Source organism: Athene noctua, chromosome 18 (genome assembly GCF_965140245.1).
Source record: "Athene noctua chromosome 18, bAthNoc1.hap1.1, whole genome shotgun sequence".
NCBI classification, from domain to species: Eukaryota; Metazoa; Chordata; class Aves; order Strigiformes; family Strigidae; genus Athene; species Athene noctua.
Window position 1 is genome coordinate 11,175,467 of NC_134054.1, and position 21,057 is coordinate 11,196,523.

Sequence of the window (21,057 nt, forward strand, 5' to 3'; positions counted from 1 at the left end):
CTTTCTTGGAGCCCAGTTCACACAGATTATCGAGATCCCAGTGGAAAAACCGATGGTTTGTCTGGCTGGAGCAAACAGATGAGGATCAGCTAACTTTGTTGCTAGATGGCGAGGCTGGGCTGTGCTTTAATGCACTTACAAACTGGGTTTTAAAATGAGAAAACGCATGCTTGAGACTAATACAAAAATTAAGGATAAACACAACCATGTCTATAAAAAGATGCCCTGGTTTTAAAACTTAGCAAGTTAGGAGTCAGTGACACTAGATATATGTTACTTGCTTATCTGAAGAGACTGGAGAGGAAATAATCCTGTTCAGGAGCTGGCTGGATATATATGCTGGCAGTGAGGTCCCACAGGACGGCGTCAGAGCTGATGGAAATAGTGATGCTGCGCCGGGACTTGGACCCTACTTTGGGGTAGTTTATAAATAATACACAATAAATAAAGAATAATAATTAATAAATAATGAATAATAGTAAAAAGAAGTGCAACATTCATTACACGGTATGCTACAAATGAGGTTAAAAGTGCGTATATTCTATTTGTTTCAATTACAGTAAGACAAAACAAGCTCAAACATACCAAGAATCCCTGGAAGGTTTTGTTTTACAGAAAGGAAATTTTCGGAAAGGTTTAAAGTAACAAGAATAGAAATAAAGTCTGAACAAAGCTCTTTCTCCTGTGAGGGGACAAGCTGGCGGCTTGCACAGGAGCACATGAGGGAGCACAGCCTTCTCCTTCCCTGCACTTTGTTTTCAGAGTGATGCTGTCACTCTGGCAGCTCAGACCAAAAGGCCAAAGCATCATATGAAATTTTAAAACTGAAAACCTCAAAATAAACTTCATACACACACACACACACACAAGCAGCTAAAATACCATTTTCTTGCCAAAATGAAATACAAGCCAACTACTTTGCTATGGTGGACTAGGGCCATTAATTTCAGCTACATCACTTTACACCGGTTTGGGATTTCGCCTTTCACTGAAATAACTTGCATTTCTGGCCATAATTTCCCCTAAATCCTGTGGCTAATGTTTCCTGTGGGAAGGTTTTAGGTAGTTTTCCACTTGACGCTGCACTGAAATTCTTCCGGTTGCTCTTCAGGCCTCCAGTCTATGGGATAGTGGAGGAAATGTGGGTGCCTGAGCCACCCCAACCACCCGGACACCTCAGGGCTGTAGATCCTCCAGTCTAGTACGGGGTACTTAAGCAACAGTTTGCAAGTGGCCGTAGAGAAACAACAGCCTGCTTGTGTCTAAGCCTGCTGAGGTATTGTTGAGAAAGATGGCTATCTCCCATTACAGCCTGGTTAAAAGTGATATCCAGCAACACAAGATATCAATCAGTAAATATTCAATCAAGACAAAATTTGTATTTTTCTAATGATGACTATTTCTTGGAGATTTACACAAATCTTTTATGCCTGCTGATGCTTAGGCCAGTAAATCTAAAACTCTAGGATACAGTCAAATGCACGAACTTTTGCAGCCTACCTAAACCAAAATACATACTTTTTTTTTTTTTTAGGTCTACTCTATTTTCTTTTTTCTGCTCTTGAGTCCAGCCCTGGATTTATCCCCCAGGCAGAACTGCTGTTTGCTCAGCAGGATGAGCTGAAAGAAGAGGACTTTGGAGAGATGAAAAAAAAAAAACCCAACCAAAGAAAGGAAAATATCCCAATTCTCTAGGTTACATTATTGGTTACGTAACCAATCTATCTGGTTATATTTATGCTCCTATAAATAGAGAATTGCTCTGTCAGAGTGGCCTAAAAAATAAATGACAAACGGAGTCAGGATGCGGCGGCCGCCAGCGCTTGGGTGGGCGCGGGCACAGGGGTGGTGGGGCTCAGCACGGCGACGAGGACATCTGGTCGTAGTCGGGGCACTTGAGCAGAGCCGGGTAGTTACTGTTCATCTGCAGGGACGCCTCGCTGGAGATATCCGAGGGGCTGCGTCCCCGTGCCCACGCGTCCGGGTGCAAGAACTGCCCCGAGTAGTCGGAGCAGTTGCTCAGGCGGGGACGGTAGAAGCCGGGGTGAGGTCGGTAGATGTCCTCGGCCGTGTATCGCTTCATGAACAGGTAAACGGACATCACTCCGGCGCTCTGCGGGGGAGAGAGACACGGCCTGATGCTCACATTGCTAATGGCTGCCTTCCCCACCACCACCAAAACAGAACAAAAATAGAAATTGCTTTTAGTGCTCTGCTGATGATGGGCAAGGGCTCCCGAGGACAGTCGCTTCGCTGCCCCGGGTCCCTGCAGTAAATAATGTGGCACCACCATGTCTCCTCCTCCTGCACCCATGTTTGGCATCAAATGGTGATCAAATGTCCCATGCTCCAGGCTTGGAGTCTGTCCCCACTCTATGTCTCCCACCGTACTGTAAATTACCCGTCTCTCCTCATAGCCTACCCTTACACCCCACCTGAGTCCTCTTTTTGCTCACGGCCTCAGTGCTCCCCCCGAGAAGAGGATACACTCGTTACAGGGATGTGAGAGTTCCTGGGTACCTCTGTGAGAAGGAACGAGATGGCAGAGAAGGCAAATGACCATCCATATTTGTAATTGAAGAATGTTTCCGAGTCCTTTGTCCTGTTCAGCATCTCGTCGTTAATGCTGGATATGTAGAGGACCAGCCCCACCACAAGGGACAGACCTGGGGAGAAACCAAGGAGAAGGACAGTGGGAAATGCTTCAGGGATGGAGCTGATGAAGAAGCCCCTTCCTTTAAGACCTGACTTGTAGGTGAAAGTATAAAACTGTGGAAATGTGCTTGAAATAAGTGGGGAAAGAGGCTGCTTTCCTGCTGAGCTAACCCAGGGCACTTCTCTCATTTCAGTCAAACTGTTACCTGCTCAAGCAAGTCCATGTGCACCACGTAGGAGCTGGCTTCAAAGCTCGGCTGTCACAGCTATTTGTTTAACACTAGCACAACACCATGAATAAAACATCCACTTGTCTCATGTAGAAACATCCCAGCCGAGCAGTTTGAAGTTTCACATCTCTCCTGTGACCGATGTGCCGTGAGAGGCGTCCTCTCCCCCAGCAGCTGCTCCTGCATGGGTGGTGTGTGCTGCATCTCCTCGCCACTGCTACAAACAAGTCTTGCACCGGGTGATTTTCCATCCTGCACAGCCCGAGCAGGCTGCAGGGCTGAGCCGGGAGCCCCCGCGGCTGATGGCTCCAACGAGGAGCCACCACAGCAGGTTGGGAGAGCACCAGCAGCTACAAAAGCAAACGTGCTCCATGCGCAAGGATTTTCAGGAGAAAACCTGCCTGGCAAAACTCACCTGACAGGATGAAGAATATCCCCGAGACGAAGGCGAGGATGGTCCTGTGAGGCCGAATGTGGCCGATGTTGCTCAGGATGAAGCCGATGAACATGAAGAAGAGGCTGACCAGAGGGAAGGGTGTGGCAGAGCGGATCATCTCTGGGGGGAAAGGAGCAGAGGGAAGGGGGAACAGATCACACAACGCGAGAAATGGGCTCAGCTGGGTGAGATGGCTCCAGCCCTGCTGCTCTCTGACCACGCTGTGTCCTTCATTGCTCTGGTTAATGTGGGTGCCCCTGTGCAGCTCCCCAGCCCCTGGCAGGGCTTCCCCTCTTTGCTAATGAGCTGAGTGAAGAGGTGGCTCTGTCTAGCTGTGGAAATGTCTGCTAATGTTTGCATTCACGAGGGTTTCTATGATGTGAAGTGTTACATAGGAAAAAAAGCATCAGAACCTGCATTTTTCTCTAGTTTTGCTGCTAAATACTTCTATTTATTAAATCAGAAATGACTGCAGAATTCATTGAGAGAGCTGTGAGACTCCATCCTTAACTCATCCCCCTACGTAATGTGTAAAATCGCTTCAGAATAAATACAGCTGCAGATTCTGGAGAGGAGACTATAAAGCCAATTCCATAAACATCAGCACTGAATAGCCAATGACAGGAAATTGTAGAGCTTAGAGCCCCTGTGAGCATCCTGCCATTAGAAAGGGATGTCCCTAAGTGTTTAGGAGCATACTGGGTAATTCACATCCTGAAAAATGTAGTTGCATCCTTGCACGGTCGCACTGTCAAGGAACTAGGAGCTCCTTTGGCAAGGATACAAAGAGGATTTCCTGGGGGGATCCCTAGTGACCCTTTGGTGCTTTGCAGGATGCAAAGAGTAAGACTCCACCGCAACACTTACTCAGAACGTTGACTGTAGATTCAGACGTCAGCTGGATGTTCATGGGCATGACGTATTCGATAGTGAAGCACCGGCCACGCTCTTCACCTGCAGCAAAGAGACCGAGTCACACCTCTAGTGTGTTTGTCTGTTTATTTCGGGCGGAGGAGAGAGTGGCTTTAAAATTAATTTCTGTGCATGCATAAAAATAATCTTGCTTTTTAGTGCTGCTCTTATCTTGGATGTCTCCCTTGTATATAGAAATGTGAACACTGAAGCCAGAGGGTTTCAGCTCACCCCAGGGGTGGTATCAGAGCTCCTCACCCCCCTGACTTTTTCAAAGCAGCGGTTGAAACTTTGTGACATTTCAGATCAGTCACTTTGAGATTCCCATTCCCTTGGGTTTTAATCAACTCTGTCCCTGCAGCCAAGTCGCTTCATCAAACTTGGTGCAGATGGAGGGAACGGACCAGCTGACCTGAATCTAAATGTGGCAGGGACAAAAAGGAAAGTTTTGAGCTGCTGCCCAAGGCGCTCTGGCCATGGCACTGGGATGGAGCGTGATGGTGGACGGTGGGGTCTGGCACGGCAGCAGCGAACTCACCCAAAGCCTGTGTGCAAAGGCACTTGTGTCCAACTGACTGTTAAAAGCGGGCAATGGGATGTTGGCGCTACTCAGGTTGTGCCTCAGTTTGGAAGCAAAGATGGGCACAGCCTTTAAAAATCCTATTGTCCCCCCACCCTTTCCTGTGGTTTGATGTGATACGCAGCAAATATCCCCTTAGCAGGGGGTGTTTTGGGGAGGGAAGCCATACCTGCTAGGAAGCAGACTCTCCAGAGCCCCGAGTGCAGCGACAGTTTGATTTCTGCTGTCTGGTTTTGGGGCTGGACGATGCCCTCTTCCAGGTAGAGCCAGTAATCGGTGCTGACGGAGATGCCCAGGAGGCCGAGGCCACAGACGGCGAACACGCTGCTGAGCAGGGTCAGCGCCTTCCTGCCACAGGCGCTCATTCCCAATGGCACCGGGGGCCGAGGCGGCACCGGGGGGACGCTGCTGGGAGAGGGACGCAGCCGTCAGCATGGAGCTGTCTGCTGCTTTTTGAGAGGATGGATGTGTCAGAGCTTTGCCCTCTGCCCTTAATTGCTTATATGGGTCGAGCTGAAACAAGCTATTAAAACAATCACAGCGGGCTCTGACAGATGGAGAGTTTGAAGCAAATCCCACCCGACTGCGGCCCGACGCCAGCCCATGGCTCGTGGATGTGCCGAACGCTGGGTGCTGGCACCGGGGCGGGAGTGGTGCGGGATGGGCTGGCTGGGAGCAGCTCATCGGCTTCGGTTTGATTTGCTGCAGGTGAATTCCTGCTGCTCCAGCCAAATCCAGCACTCATCTCCCCAAGGATGTCACTGAACTGCAGCATCTGCCGTCCTCAGAGCCTTATCTAATGCGCCCACGAAGAGCGGCAGCACGAGCCGTATCTCCTCGACACAGGAGCGCGTTGAGGCTCACAGACACTGCATTAATGGATCAACACAGATACTGCGGGACTAAAACCCCCTCCTAAGCAGCTCCAGTCACCACCCCGCTCCCCTCAATACTGCCATTTTTCCTCTTTCGGGGTAGATTTGCCCATTGGGGGGATCAAGATCTCAATTTTTGCCAAAACCATGCTACATTTCCGCACACTGAATGACAACATCTACCGCCTTGAAGCAGAGCAGCGTGACACAATAGCTTGCTCTTTTTTTGCTTTTTATTACTTATTTTGCCAGAGCAGAGCTGCCAGTGCTGATGTCGGCTCAACACACAGACTGAACTGGTCCAAACTCAGCTTGTGCTTCAGGGGGAGGCTGGAAAACGGGGCCAGAGAGCTGCAGTCAGGCCCTAGGCAAACATTAAAGGAGGAGGCAAAAAAAATTCCCTTATCCCCATGTTGCTCATGGATGGAATATTCTTTTTTTCTTTTTTTTTTTTCTTTTTCTCTTTGATTTTTGCTAATTTGTGGAATTTAGCAGTTCTCGTGGTGCCCTGCAGACTGTTAAATCAGAAATCTGAGTTCTTGGTGAAGCAGAGAAAAAGTGCGATTGATATGGGGGGGGAAAAAGACACAGAAATGACAGATTAGAGGAATAAGAGCAAGAAGGAAAAGGTACACACGAGAGGTCTTCTGGGGAGTGGAAACGAGGCTGATAGTGCTATTGACTGTTTTTATAAAGACAGTATGAATCACAGGGAAGTGCTGTGTCATGTATATTTTTGAAGGCACATTTTGCTGTTGTTCAGCACTGCAAACAATAAGGGAAAAAAGAAATAAACCCAACTAGACAACAAAAGCCACCAAATTTAACTCAGGAGCAGCAGGATGCATCATCCTTGGGCTCCCTTTAGAACTGCACGAGCCTCGTTTGTGCTGCCTGACGTTTCAAGGGACAACAGATGGGAGAGGGCTGGGGGCAGAGCCCCGTGTTCCCCTGCTGTGTCCCACTGCCTGGGAAGGAGGGAGGAGTCCTCCTAAACACACATTTCATTTGAAACCCCAATTCCCAAAATAACGATGGATAAACAATGGAGCCGGGGTACCTATGTGATCCGTCTCCCTGGGTGTCAGTGTTGGAACCCGCGCAGGAACAGCTCCATCCCTCCCGTGCTCCCAGACGGTGCTTGCTCTCGCCGCACGCGCTGGTGAGCGGCTTTGTGGAAGAGAAGTTTTGGTGCTGTTATCACTGTGGCAAAGGTGGTGGGATTTAGTGATTAAATCGGGAGACGTGGCTCCTGCCTGTGCTGGGAGATGACAGCTCGCTGTTCTGGCATGTCTGGCCAGTGAGCGGACCAGAGGAGGGCTTATTTTCTTGCACCTCTGATATAAATATAGTAATGTTTACTTGCTTACAGTGACTCTCAGAGATGCCAGAAGCCCACATAGCTTGCACTTTTACACTTGAAAACCTCCAAAGATAATGTTCTGCTGTAGTTCCCTCATAATTAGTATGAGCAGATGATGCAGATGATGATTTTTTCTTGCTGCTGACCTGTGTGTGAGCCGGGCTTTCTCAGGGAGCTCTGCTCTTGCAGTGCCCATCCCTGGCACATCTATAGCGCAGATGCACCACACCAAGGTCCTCAGCAGCCCGGTCCTGGGCTGATCTTGCAGCAAGTTTCATATAAGACTGATGTGAAGGAAACTAGTAGTTGTTGTAGAGTCCAAATAACTGCATTTACTGAACAGATGCAACACCCAAGGTCTGTCTGCACCTCCAGCTTGCTGCTCTGGGCAGCAATAAGAGAGAAAAGCAGGGAATGATGCTGGAAGAGTTGCAAATTCTTGAGTGAAAGAGAGAAAGGGAGAGATAGACTTTTATTGTCGCATCCTACCCTGAGTCCAAAGCAGACAAGTACATCTTGGTAGGAAGCAGATGTACTTGCACCCTCAAGCGCTACAACAGCTCTGACAATTCTCTTCCATATGAAATTAGAGGATTTGGCTCTTCCTACGTTCACACTGAGCCGTTTCCCAGAAGGTACCGACCTACGGGAAGGGGAGTGCTGTCACTTACAGACAGCCCAAGCAAATGCTCCAAGCTCACACTACCACAAGCTTTCCACCTTTGGCTTTGCTAACCAGTCTCATTTTTAATGTTCTTATCTAATGATTCCTTCAGCTCAAGAAAATCAGGATGTGTTCCCAGGAGAGGCACCTCCCTGCTAGGGGTGTGAGGAGCGAGGTGCACAGAGGAGACGCTCAGATTATTTTTTTTTCCTGAAGAATTAGGAGGCAGCAGCTAAAGAAGAAACGGGTAGCTCTGGGGCTGAGAAGCATGTCCTGCAAAGGTAACCCCGCACCTTGACAGCCTTACTGTCAAGGGGAGAAACCAGCACAGAGCTGTAGACGTTAGGACACAACTTCACCCTTTCATGGGATGGGAATATGCAATTTCTCAGGGCATATGACATTTCCCCTTTCTATAGATCCCATTCGATCCAGCAATATGACCAAGCAAAGCACAGATCTTCTGGCTCATCCATCCTTCTCCCTAACTCCATCAGAGCCATATTTTCTAGTTGCTGCCTCAACACGAACAGCATTTACTACAGGGTGTCTCATCCCTCTTGGCATTTTGGTGCCAAAATGGTAAAAGGAGCTGGAATCTATTCTTGGCTCATGTATCATCAACAACTCTCCTCCCTGCACGTTTTTCATTAATAAGGAGCCAAACATCAAAGTAGGGAGTTATGGGAAGGTCCAGATAAAGCCATTCAGAGGGAAATAGCTAAGTGTTTCCTGTGATTTGTTGTCCATCAACATCAGGCACTGGAAAATAGACCCATTTGGCATCATTTATATTGATCATTGGGGTGACGCTAGCAGCAGCGAGAGGGGTTGGGTGTCAGAGTCACACCTCTCAATTGCCTCATTTCTTTTCTCTCTCACACTTCAATTTCCATGTAATCATGGATGCATTAGAGAGCGATCCCTATTACTGCCTTGCTGGCACATAAAATCAAGCTCGATGTGGTGGGGAATGGCAGGCAGGGATGGTGCAGAGCAGCCACTCGGAACGAACCTTCCCCCATGTCCAGTGCCTGGAGAATTAGCAGGACTCCCCAGAGAAAGATTTTTCAAGGACACGAACAGGAGCTGGCTTGATTTTCAGCTAGGATTTAGTCCCCAGTCATCTTTAACAATTGTGCTATGCTTTCTACCGCTGAAAAAGTGATGCTGTTTAGTTTCCAGCGGTAGCTGTATTTTAAATTAAATAAATATAGCCCCAAAGATTTCCAAGAAATAGGTACCTTAGAACTGTTCCTGCTCCTTCAATCACACTGTGCCTTCTGGTAGTAGTCCAGGGAATAATAAAGGCAGTCTGCAATGTAATCTGCAGTCCTCATAATGAATTTTTTTTTATCTTGGAGCCATAGCTTCTGATGGGAATTGCACATGGCCCTCACGGGGACTGACCCCTTCGGAAAATTAAATGATATTGGCATTGTTCCTAATGCAATTCACCCAGATCTAGGAGGAGGTTGAAGTCCTTACCTATTGCTCCATGGTCACAGAAAGAAGATATTATCCTGGTCCAGATTTCTGAGCCCACCCTTCTGTGACCTAATGCTGAGCACAAGCCACTGCTCTGGGCTACATGGATGGGCTGAGAAAAATAAATATATTGCTGGTGAACTGCCTGGGCAGGATGGGTCGTATCTGTAAATCACTGCTCTGAGTTCAGTGGAAAAACAACACTCCCTCCTGCCCTGGGTAAAGGTAGAAAGAGCAGGGCCAAGCCAGGCCAAGCAGGCAGCTATTGATTTTTATGTGGCCAGAGCATAATTTCCAATTTCCTGACATGTGTGAGGAGGGGAAGTACTGCCAAGGTTATCAGAGCAGACTGGAGGGAAGGTTTTGTTTGTGGAGGGGTGCTGGGCTCCAGGACAAGGCTGGCGACCTGCCTCTGCAGTTGTGAAAGCTGGGTCCCTGCTGCAAGCCAAAGGCAGAGGGAAATCAGAGGTTAAGCCATGGACCTGGAGTGATAGAGGCTGAGCAGAACACAAAGGAGAAGGAGCGAAGCCTGGTGTAAGGGGACTAGGAAACCCACTGAGTGAGTGATCGGTGTACAAAGAACATCAGGGACCTGGGTAAGAGCTGGCAAAGGCAGGAGAGCGTGAGCTGTGATGGAGCTGAACTGAAAGGACCAGCTCTCACTAAGCTGCAATGAAAATTGGGCTGGCTAAAAATAAAGGGCCTTCAAGCAGCATGATCTCTTCCTCAGGACACAACGCAGGCCACAAATGTGGGGAAAAACAAATAGGTCAAGGAGAGTGGCTCTTTCAGAACTAAACTTTTCAGATCTGGCAGTGCTTGGGCAAGCAGGACTGTGCTGGAGGGCTGGCTGAGGCCACCACATCATCAGCCTCCTTCAGACAGCAAAACATCTTCCTGGCTCCCTCGTGGGCAACTGCAGAGAAGCCTAATTGGTCATTAATAACCAATGGAATAGAAAGGTGGTCACAAAATGGCACAGCAATTCCCATGGAGCTTATGGAGCACCCAAAGGGTGCAAACGCTTCAGCCCTAAAACAGGGTGTGCAGGATGCAGCCTGTGTCCAGCTGACTTGAAGGGCTGCTCCGTGGGTTTGCAGAGAGGGTTTTACCACCGTGAGGAGCACACGGTGAGACGGCTTCACCCACAGCTGGGTGTATGCAGCTCAGCAGAGGAGAGCAAGAGGGAACGGTGGGGGCAGTGCCTGTGGCTCCACAATCCTGACCTGGAAAACTGGGTGATTGGGATAGTTTTGTCATTGCCACTGGGGAAGCAACAGTCCCTCCCGAAGCTTGGAAAAGCTGTAACGCAAGTAGAAGAGAAACACAAGGCTGCTCTGCTTTTATATAATTGCTGAAGGAGAACAGGGATGGTTGAAGAGAAAAGCAGTATCTCCTGGGCTGGTGCACTGAGAGGGAAATGGTTGAAGGGGAGGTGGGTTGGAGCTGGTCCGCAGGGTTCCCAGGAGCTCTGCCCTGGCTGCCAGCACCCACCACCTCACGTGGTACGTGGGAAGACAGAAATATATAAGGCAGCTTTACAGAGGTGCATTAGTGGTCATATGGAAATGTCAGCTCAATTTCTGAGAGAAATTATGTATTGGAAAAATTAAGTACAGAAATAAATCTTTCTGATGTGGAGGAGGTTTAGCCTGATATTAAGAAATGAAACAGTCCATCTCATGGCGGTTTGAAAGAGCACGAGTAACTGGGACTGTAAGCAGCCATAAACTCCAACAGGATCAATACTGGACTGGAAAGCTTCCCCTCAGCTGCTAACGGGAGTGCTGCACGGCCGGCCCCGCACACAGCACTGCCCTCACAGCCAGGCAGAAACCCCAGCCTTGGACCACTCCAGAGCACTGGGCTCACAGGCTCTCCAGACAGGTTTTTGGGTTTTTTTTTAAATAAAAAAAATAAAAAGAAGGCTTGTTATGACTTATTTAAACCTAGATTGAGCCACAGCAATCATAAACCCATTATTTTTTTGCTTGTCATCAGACACAAGGAACACCTGAAAAATAATTGGAAGAAACGATGTGTGACTTGCCACACGCTGCAATGCTCACCACTAGTTTTATGAGCGGGATTACTTGGGATTTTTCTCTTAACCTTGACTTCCATCATTTTTCTGAGAAATTCCCCGTTTCCCTAGTACTTCCCATGCTTCATTTCTTGTCCAAGTTATTTCTTGAAGCTTGATCACATCCTTTCATGGCAGTGCAAGAGCGAATTAAACGCTGTATAGAACATAGCGCCGTAGTTTTCTGCTGAACCCACAACCTGCATAGCTAACCCCGAGGCTGACCCACAGCTCTCATCCTTCTTCTTTACCATGCACCAGCCCATTTGCTGTGGACTGCTCAAAACCTGCCCTTTTTGCTAGAGACTGCTCAAAACCTGCCCTTTTTTTCTGGGCTGGGTTTGCAAGGATGGATGTTACTGATTCACTGAGCCCACCTTCAACTCCAGCACCAAATACAAGGAGATCAAATGATATTCCCAAGGTCAAAGGAGCAGCAGTGGAGATTTATTTCCCCAGCCCTCTAACCAGACACTTTCCTGAACTGGCTGCCTCTGCGGTGACCACGTTGCCACACTCACCAGGGTGATGGCTCTGCTCCAGCTCATTCACGCTAATGGCTTTGGATGATGCCAACAACTTTCAACAAATAAAACCCAAACAGGCCCTCCAGTCCCAGCTCACACGCTGCTGGCACAGCCTGTGTGCGTACAGCTAGTGCTCATTCACATGGTATTTCTGGATCCATAAATATCCCCTCCAAAACCTCTTACAGAACACATCCTGCCCATGTGCCTCCTTTCTCCTCAGTGTTTAAGCTCTTACCTCTTTTAACCCCAGCTGAAGCAATGCTTTGGCAAGCAGAAAACCTGCGCCGTTGGCTGTGAAGGTGGGAAGCTCAGGTTCTGGCAGACGGACTGCGAGGCGAAGTGTCACAGCAAGGAGGGTCTTCGATGCTTCAGCTTCGATGGTTCAGCTGCTGGACGGCTCTGGGAGGAGCTGAGAGTGGGGTGGCTTTGGCAGCAGGCAGAGGACAAGTCCTGGACTGTAGGAGAGGGCACAACCTCAGCTCTCCGCCTCCGACCAACTCACAGGACAGATGCACGAGGCCGGGACTCAGGGACAGGCGGATGGCCAGCACGGTTCCACATCCACGCACCAGCAGCTCCTACCCTGTGGTTTTTGTAGGCAAGAGTTACACAAAGTGCATTTCTTAAGAGGGAAATAAAAGCTAAAGCTCTGAGCCTGCAATATTGCCCACGCATCCAAGTCCACTTCTCTAGGTCTAAACTATATATATATATAGACACACACTCAAAGTTTACGTCACTAACAATAGGTGAGCCTTTTCCTTTGGAGAGCCCTTCCCAACGCCCTCTCACCCCCTGCACAACAAAGCTGACATACAACATTCACCTACTTGCAGCATGCCAGAGTGCTCGCAGTCAGGGACATGAGTCAAACCTCTGATTTCAATACCCTGCAAAGAGCTACAAAAGCAGAATAAAAGGGAAAATATCTAGTGCAGCGAAGCAAACCAGCTGGGGACTTTGCTATAAGATCTGCAGAAGTCTCGTGGCTGTGTGCTGGGCGAAGCGGTGTTTGCCCATTAACCTCTGCGTGCTGTACGCTGCAGGTTGTACTTTTATATCCTAAATACATAAACTCCAGTAACCCAGCGATCCAGTGACCCTCTTCTGGTCTCAGCGTTGTGCTTCCCTCTGCTCACCTTGGCTGGTGCAGAGGGAGCCTGAGCAGACCCGTCAGCAGGGGTAAGCGAAGGCAACGTAATCTCACCGTGTCTGCGAGGGCTGGAGAAGAGCAGCGGGATCAGCTCCCGGCATCCACTTCACACCAGGACCAAGGTTGGGCTGGTCTAGGGGAATGCTAAATCTTTAACAGGTGGCTCACTTGGACGTGAAGATGGCAAAAAATTCTGCAATGGCCTTGTATATTGAAAAGAGGAGAATAAGCCTCTTCCTAGCGTAGTGACAGCTTTTCAAGGTCTCTGTGTCCTTCCTTCCAGCAGCAAGGCAGGTCACAGCATGATTGAAGATCTCAGGCACCTTTTCCATAAGATATTTATGTTGTTTCAAACTGAAGTGGGTTTGAACAGAACCTGCAAATGCAGCATAAGCCCTGCAGGAGCTGTGTATTATGACTGCCAACGCATGAAATTTCTCTGGGCAATAAACTTTTACTGCTACAGAAGATCTAAGAAAAGCCCCAGTTACCAGCCCAGGCTTTAGGATATGAGGCTGCTCCTGCCAAGCTGCTCAGCAGAGAGGGGCCAACACCCCCGTTTCCTTCTTTTCCCCTTAACGATCAGTGCATGACAGCTTGAGCTAAATTAAGCAGTGCTGGGAGGTAAAAAATAGCATCAAGAGCTAATTAAAACTCTTCTGCCTCCCCCGTGTCGGTGGCAGGGAGAGGCGAGCCCTGGGTACCTGTGCCGTGGAGGCAGGGCAGCCCGCCGCAGCTCTTCCCCCGCCGCCGCAGCTCTTCTCACCAGTGCTGGCAGCTGGGGTGTTTTTATGAACACTTTCAGTGTGATAAATGAGAGAAAGTGAGAAATCCCCCGAGCGCAGTTGGTGTCTCTGAACGCCGAAGGCTGCAGGCAGGCGGCACGTCGGGCGGGCTGCGCGCGCCGGCGAGGGCTGCCGGGACCCTTGGCTGGATTAACCACGATTGTTAGCATGAAGCAGGCGCCTCGTTATCCGGGAGATTGCATTCCCCCTTCCCCGCTTACAAACCAGCTTTACCACAAAGCCTCCGGGTACCGAACCGATGGCTTAAAGAAAGCGGAGACGGGCTGTGTCATCCATCCACACCTCGGGCAAACAGCTTAACAACCCAAGTGCCATTTGTGGCTGCCATTAAACCCTGTTACCAAACACAACGGCTGCTCCATCTGGCTTTGCTTAAGCAGTTTGGGACTCAGCTCCTCAGATGCTGGCAGTGGTGGTGGCTTTGTGCACAAGCTCTCCAGGTCTGACGCTGAGCAGCTCCAGGAGTTTGGTCCCATCTTCACAGAGGAAAGGTCTTTGCTTTGTGTAGCTTGTTGAGTTTAACAGTCAGGAATATTAAAGTACATAGTAAGCATTTCACAGAATCACAGAATCATCTAGGTTGGAAAGGACCCTGAAGATCATCTGGTCCAACCGTTAACCTAGCACCAACAGTTCCCACCTACAGCAGATCCTTAAGTGCTAAATCGACCCTACTCTTGAACCCCTCCAGGGATGGGGACTCCACCACCTCCCTGGGCAGCCCATCCCAATGCCCAACAACCCGTTCTGGAAAGAAATACTTCTTGACGTCTAGTCTAAACCTCCCCTGGCGCAACTTGAGGCCATTCCCTCTTGTCCTGTCGCTTTCTACTAGGCTAAAGAGGCTCAGACCCAGCTCTCTGCACCCTCCTGTCAGGGAGCTGTAGAGGGTGATAAGGTCTCCCCTCAGCCTCCTCTTCTCCAGACTAAACCCCCCCAGTTCCCTCAGCTGCTCTTCATACAACATGTGCTCCAGACCCTTCACCAGCTTTGTTGCCCTTCTCTGGACACGTTTGAGTAATTCAATGTGCTTTTTACATATCATTGGAGATATTAAAAGTTTCTACCACCCAGATTTTAGCAAGATTCATTGCCAGTTCCACAATTTGATGGTAAATGTCCCAGCAGGCATGGTAGGAAAAACCATGCAGGGCACGGAGCAGCCTGAGACCAGGCGCAGGCAGCATGACCCGGTCGGAGGAGCACAGCTCAGCACCAAGCCCAGCCTGGCCTTGGGAGGACATCGCCTGCCTGCGCTGCTCAGCACAGGGAACTGCAGCCACATCCTGGGAAACTCTGTGGGAACAGGCGGGGAATAGACTCGGTCTCACTCTTTCTCCAGCCCTCTCTCAGGCCAGCACCCACACCAGGTGCAACTTGGCCTGACTGTGTGTAGCTGGTCCTTACCTACACCCTCTCCTGATCACCGGCCCCTTATATCATGTTCCTGCAGCACCCACCCGGCGGTACCTCTCCTGCCACCTGTATAATGACCTGATGTTTTCTTCTCCATGGCAGTCTGTAAGATACTTTACAGTAAAAACTGTAGAGCAGTTGACACACATGATGCTGACACTTCTTCAGCCATCCCCACCCTCCTTCAATCATTGTACAGAAGAGGGCAGGTTTGTCCCCAGTTTCTTTCCTGCCTGTAGCTCACCTTTCCTGTGCTTCAGGAGAGATGTGCTGCTTCCCAAGCAGCAACTCCAGCATTGGAAGGATTTAACACGACTTTTCAAATCACTCAGTTTTCTAGGCTGGTTTGCTGTATTGCTTCTGGCCATTTGCAGTTTCCAGAGTCTCCCAACGGCATCTAAGAAAGGACCATTTTGTACTGAGTATAAAGTCAGTGCAGCTCTGAGCATCCCCCCAAGAGCCACCACCACTGAGCTGCCACGGCAACAAGAATCAGGGGAAATCAGACAAGAAGGAAGATGGGGATGGCAAGAAATGAAAGCAGAGCCGCAGCTTGGGTCAGGTGTTGCGGCAGTGCCAAAGGCAGAGCTTTCTGTTCCTGTGGAAAGTGATGGCATCCACCCTCACTTGGGTAAAAGCCACGGCAGCAGGAGACGAGGGCAGAGCAGCTTCACCCAGACCCTGCTGCAGTCCTGGGAAGGTCTCTTGGGTAACAGGCTTTCAGTCACGCTTTTAGCTGCCACACGAGCTGGATGTCCATGACCTGTCGCTCTGTGAGAGCCAGTGGAGGATGCTCCAGGGTTTCTCGTCCCGCTTAGTGCCAGCACCTGACGTGGGCCCCCACACTGCTGCCTCTCACCTGGCTCCGGTGCAGTCTGCAGGGTCTGACTTGAGCATCACCTTGGTTAAGTATTTCTCAAATAGTCACAAAATTTTTCTTCTGTGATGCATTGTATCTCAGTCTCTGAAAGTGCTAATTCTTTTGAACAGATGGCTTGGCATCCAGGCAGTGACTCCTTTGTCCTGAGAAAGGGAGGACTGGAAAACTCTTCCTATCTGCACGTGTCTAAGCAATGGCTGGAATGTCCCACCTCGGCTTGGCATTATGGTATCAACCTCTGTTGCTGAATTTTTAATAACCAAACCCATCCAGAGGCTCTCCTCCCACATAAACCCAGCATTCTGACTGCTGCAGAAGGGGAAGTTTCTGTCCACCATGCTCCACCTCTGCTGCCCCCGCTCTCCTGCCGGCTGGAGAAGGTGGAGGGACACGGATGCCCATCAGGGGCCGCACCGCAATCCCACACTTGGGCCACCTCTACCAAACACAACCCACACACCTCCCTGAGCGAGCAGAGACGTTCCCAGCCAGAGCTGCTGCAGCGAAAAGGGACATCTGGTGTAACCAAGCGTTTCATGTCTCCTGAGAAGTGGCCAGGGCCATGGGGCCGCCCACTGTGGGGCTTCGAGGGTGAGCGAGGTCCTGCCTGGCAGGCCTGAGCCTCCGCTCCCTGAGGACAGGGACGTCACCCAGCAGCACTGGACGGCACCGAGTGGGAAAATGGATTATCCACCAGTTGTCCTGGGTCAGAGGATGCCGTCTGCTGCTGCTCCAATAACCCCCACTCAGTGCAGCCGCAAGCATCACTCTAACGAGGTTTTTCACTGGTGAGCAATGATACCTCCCTCCTAATAAAGGAAAGCTGCAAGTCCCGTCTTCCAAAGGGACAAGACACAAACTCCACTCATCTGTAACAGCCCATTTTCTGAGCCTGATGATGCATCAGTGTTGTCCTTTGACAAATCCCATTTTCCTAGTAAATACTTTACTATAAATGTCAGAAGTTTGTGGCTCTACAGCGATAAAATCGGTCTGACTTTGATTCCCAATCCTCTTTCCAGAACACACCTAGAACCCAAACTCCCTTTAATTTCAGTGAGATTAAGACTCCCAGATAACTTTTGACCTAGACTCCATCGTCTAGTTATTTTTAAAATGCCAAGGGCTTTAAATCTTCCCAGCTGATTTATGAAAAGCTCCCGACACTCGCTCCAGCCATACGCTTGCACAGCTCACAGCTTGCTGATACTGTTGAAGCCTCTGTAGGCTTGTGCATGATTTCCCTTTTGTATTTTATATTCCTTCCCCTCTCCATAAATGAAGCTGAAGCTGCAAATGCTGCCGTATGGATGCTGCCAGGTGGGGATTCATTCAGCTCAATGAATATATTCAACAGCTACAATAATACAGCACGGAATAGGAGAAACACACACACAGAAGCATTTCTGTCCCCTGGACGCCACGTGGAGCAGCCGCAGGGTGGCCAAGGGGAAGGTGCGATGGCACGGGACAGGCTGCTGAGAGCCAGTCTCCTGCCCTTTGGCTTTTTATGTGGGTCAGACACAGGCCAGATGCGACAGACCGAAGTGGTGCCCCTAAAACTCCGCAGCAGAGGAACCTCTGACGGGAGCCCAAACGCACAGCACTTGTGAAACCGAAGGGCAGCAGGGATGGAAACGTGGGAACGCTCCTCCAGCAAAGCCGCGGGCCCGGGTCACGCCACCAGCACCTGCTGCTACCACACAAAACTCCACTGAAATCCTCCTTTTCAGCGTTCTTGCTGATGCAGTGCAATTCCTAGCGAACGCAACGCCCTTGCTGCCCTTCCCAAAGGCTCACCTGCACCATGCAGGCCACCTCCCAGCGCCGGGGAGGCCTCCTCTCCCCCCGAGAGGTTCAGGGGGGTGCGAGGGACACTGCGGGGGGGGGACAGCGGTGCTGCGGGTCAGACCTGCTCTCCAGACACCCCCCAGGAGCCTCCCGCTGCTTCGTGCCTGGAAGACCCAGCCCTGAAAGCTGCAAAAAGCGTCAGGGGCTGATGAAGTTTGAGAGAACATCCCGCTGGCTGCCGCGGTGGCTGAAATACCACATTTCACGTTCCACCACCTTTCACAGGATAAGAATAAGCAGCGTGTGGAGAAGTGAAGACAGGCTCTGTGGCCCCATTCGTCTGTTCATATGGTAACACATGATCCAGCTTTTTTTTTTTTTTTTCCCCTTCTTTTTTTTTTTTTTTTCTTTTTTTTTTTTTCCCTTCTACTTTACTTCACTTAACAACCAGGTCAGGTTTAGCTCAGATAGCTTCACTTGAATACACACTCCCCTCTCCACGGGATTTACTACACTGGAAAACACTGGGAGCCCCTGACGTCCAGCGGACTTTATATTCCCTGGGATGAATCCACTCCCTCAGCTCAGCACACGAAGTCCCCGGTGAGGACGGGGATGCTCGCGGTCCCCGGGCGGCGGCCTCTGTGCCTCCGGTCGGGCTGGTGGAGAAGCAGCCCCGGGAAGCAAAGCCGGGATGTACCGGCTCCCGTGCGCTTCCACCCGGGGCTCCGGCAAACCCACCCCCCCGCAGAGGGGGTGCAACGGGCAGGTAACGGGAACCGCTTCGGCACGGCGACAGGCTGGGGGGCTCGGTACCTCGGTCCCGCCACCCCTGGGGGGGCTCCCGGGGCTGCGCTGCGCTCCGCGCCCCCCCCTCCCCCGGCGCAGCCCCGGCTGCTGCCCCCGGTCCCCCCCCCCCGCCCCGGGGGAGCTGCCGAGAGCACGGCTGGCTCTCCAAGGGGGATATGGAAAAAAAAATTAGAATATATATATATATATATATATAAAAAAAAAGAACCTTAAACCCTGCCGCTCCGCACCCAGGCGGCACCTCCCAGACCGCCCCCCCCGGCTTTAAACTTTCAGGTTTTTACACCCGATGCGGGAACAGTCCCCCCACCCCGAAGCCGCTTCCAGGCGTGCCGTTCCCCCCCCCTCCCCCGGGGCAGCCTGGCCCGGGCCCGGGCAGGGCCCCCCCAGCCGCCCCCCGGCACTCACCGGCCCCGGCGGCGGGACGCGACCGGCGGCCTCGGGGATGCTCCGCGCCGGGAAGGGCCGGGAGAGCCCGGGGAGGAGAGGGCATCACATGGCGCCGGCGGGGACAGCCCACCTCTCCCTCCCTCCCTTCATCCCTCCTTCCCTTTCTTCGTCCTCCCCTTCTTCCCTCCCCCTTCCCTGCCTCCCCCTTTCTCACTCCCCCCCGCCTTCATCCCTCCCCCCTGCACTTCCCTTCATCCTTCCTTTCCCCACTCCTCCCTCCCCTTTCACCCTTTCCCTTTATTCCCCCACTTGCCCTCTGGTCCCCTCCTTTCCCTCCCTGCTCCCCTCCATCTGTCCCCACTCCCTCAGCTGTGGCTGGTGGCTCCAGTTCCCCATGGAGGCGGGGGGGGGGGGGGGGGGGGGGGCAGCATTGCCCCTGCCCCTCTGTGCATCCTCCCTCCCTCCCACGAACCCCCCAGCCCCTCTGCACACCCCCACACCCCCCCCTGCAAAACCACGGTCCCCTCTGGGGTGGGACTGGCCGGGGATGGGGGACACACAGCGCTGGGTGGGCTGTGCTCCCCAGGGCACGACTCATTTGGGAGCTGGGGAAGGGAAAACTGACCCCAGCCCCCAGTGTCCAACAAATCCACGGCTGAGGACGCAGCAGACGAGGGGGAGGATTGGAGGGCAGCAAGCCAGCGTGCTGGAGAAAGCTAGCTTGGCAGGGCGAGGACCAGGGCAGGGAGAAAGCCAGGCCTAAAGGAGAGAGGGACATAGGGCCAGATGCTGCGGGCTCTGGAAACCACCGCCAGAGCGAGTGATTCAGCCAAAACACATAGAAAATTAGCAGCAGAGCCAAGAATAAGGACACGGCTCCATCAGGGCATCCAGCAACGGGACGCTGCCTTGGATACAGCAGGAAGGACAAGAAAAGGGTCACACACCGTGGGGGTAACTCCCACTAGGTGAGCTGCCAGCCCAGGCAGCAGGGCCGAGGGCAGCTCACGGCCACCGTCACAGTGACTGAAGCTCGGGTTTGTACAGCAGTTTCTGCAGCGAGACCTTATTCCACAAAGGGCTTTGCACATGCCGGGGTCGCTCCTTCAGCCACGTCCCTGCAGCAGGGAGCTGGGCAGCGACAGCAGCGTGGCTCCTGGGGAAGGCACTGCGGAGATCTCCCAGCAGGATAACAAAAGCAGTTTATTAATTACAAGTCTAATAAATTCAGTCTCTAATAAGTACTGGGTCACCGATCCCCAGTGCTCTGGCTAAAACGTGCCCCATATCTGCCCGAGGCATCCTCCATTAGCAAACCATGACTATCTTCAAAAGAATTATTCAAAATAAAGTGAGATATGAGATGCGGAGGAGGTGTTGGTTGGATGGCTTGTTTGAAGTCAATGGAGCCATGTGCTCTGGCTTGTTGAGCTCTGTTCTAATTTATAGAAATAACAGAAGCCGATGCAGATGTGTAAGTTTTGATTTCTCCAACCTGAACATGGTGGAGCCTAATAGAGCAAAGCCCCAGTAAGATCCAGGCTAGTGGAAACCTGCCTCCCAGTAGGATCCCAGCTGGCAGCCAGAGCATACTGGTTATTTGTCTTTGAGGGACTGCACCTCCGCATATGTTCTCTCCCACAAAATAACAGTAATACTCAAATTATAGCAAATTCAGCATGTTTTCCTGGGCTCATCTCTCAGGCCCCTAAGGAAGAACTGGCTGGTGCTGCAGAGATGCCTCTTTCAGTGTCAGTGTATCCTTCCTTGCAGCTGGAGCTCTTAAAACAACCCCCAAAGGTATTTAGCACCTCTCGTCCGTATTTGAGGAAGACTTGAAGGCAGCAAATCCGTCAGAGAATGGGCAGTGAGGAGAGAGCAGGGGTTTGTTCAGCAGAATGGGTTCTACACTGGAAAAATGCAGTAGAAAAAGCGATGCCCTCTGGGACCCCCGGCCCCCCACAGCCCCAGGGGGGAGGAGGAGGAGGAGGCGGC

The 21,057-nt window shown here is 51.2% G+C and overlaps 1 protein-coding gene across 3 annotated transcripts; it reads right to left on the reverse strand.

Annotated features, from left to right (window-relative positions):
* Positions 1–529: 529 nt before the first annotated feature.
* On the reverse strand, positions 530–19,226 carry CACNG5 (calcium voltage-gated channel auxiliary subunit gamma 5). Of its 3 annotated transcripts, none has more exons than XM_074922003.1 (7): positions 19,081–19,226; positions 12,052–12,399; positions 4,983–5,221; positions 4,189–4,275; positions 3,301–3,441; positions 2,521–2,666; positions 530–2,113 (listed from the first exon to the last, which is right to left on the reverse strand). In XM_074922003.1, the coding sequence occupies exons 3-7, from the start codon at positions 5,176–5,178 to the stop codon at positions 1,856–1,858; spliced, it is 828 nt and encodes a 275-aa protein (XP_074778104.1). In that variant the 5' UTR covers positions 5,179–5,221; positions 12,052–12,399; positions 19,081–19,226; the 3' UTR covers positions 530–1,855. The 3 variants fall into 3 exon arrangements, with proteins under 3 accessions (XP_074778104.1, XP_074778105.1, XP_074778106.1); XM_074922004.1 differs by lacking the exon at positions 19,081–19,226 and adding an exon at positions 13,024–13,107; XM_074922005.1 differs by lacking the exon at positions 19,081–19,226 and adding an exon at positions 12,956–13,085 and having other exon boundaries at positions 12,052–12,271.
* Positions 19,227–21,057: the final 1,831 nt, after the last annotated feature.

Excerpts from the sequence above, each read along its gene's own strand:
- CACNG5 (XM_074922003.1), bottom strand. The coding sequence starts at position 5,178 with ATGAGCGCCTGTGGCAGGAAGGCGCTGACCCTGCTCAGCAGCGTGTTC. Across the intron at positions 3,442-4,188 it reads ATCTACAGTCAACGTTCTGA|AGATGATCCGCTCTGCCACA; the intron begins GTAAGTGTTGCG and ends CTTTCCCCCCAG. Across the intron at positions 2,667-3,300 it reads GATATTCTTCATCCTGTCAG|GTCTGTCCCTTGTGGTGGGG; the intron begins GTGAGTTTTGCC and ends GTTTCTCCCCAG.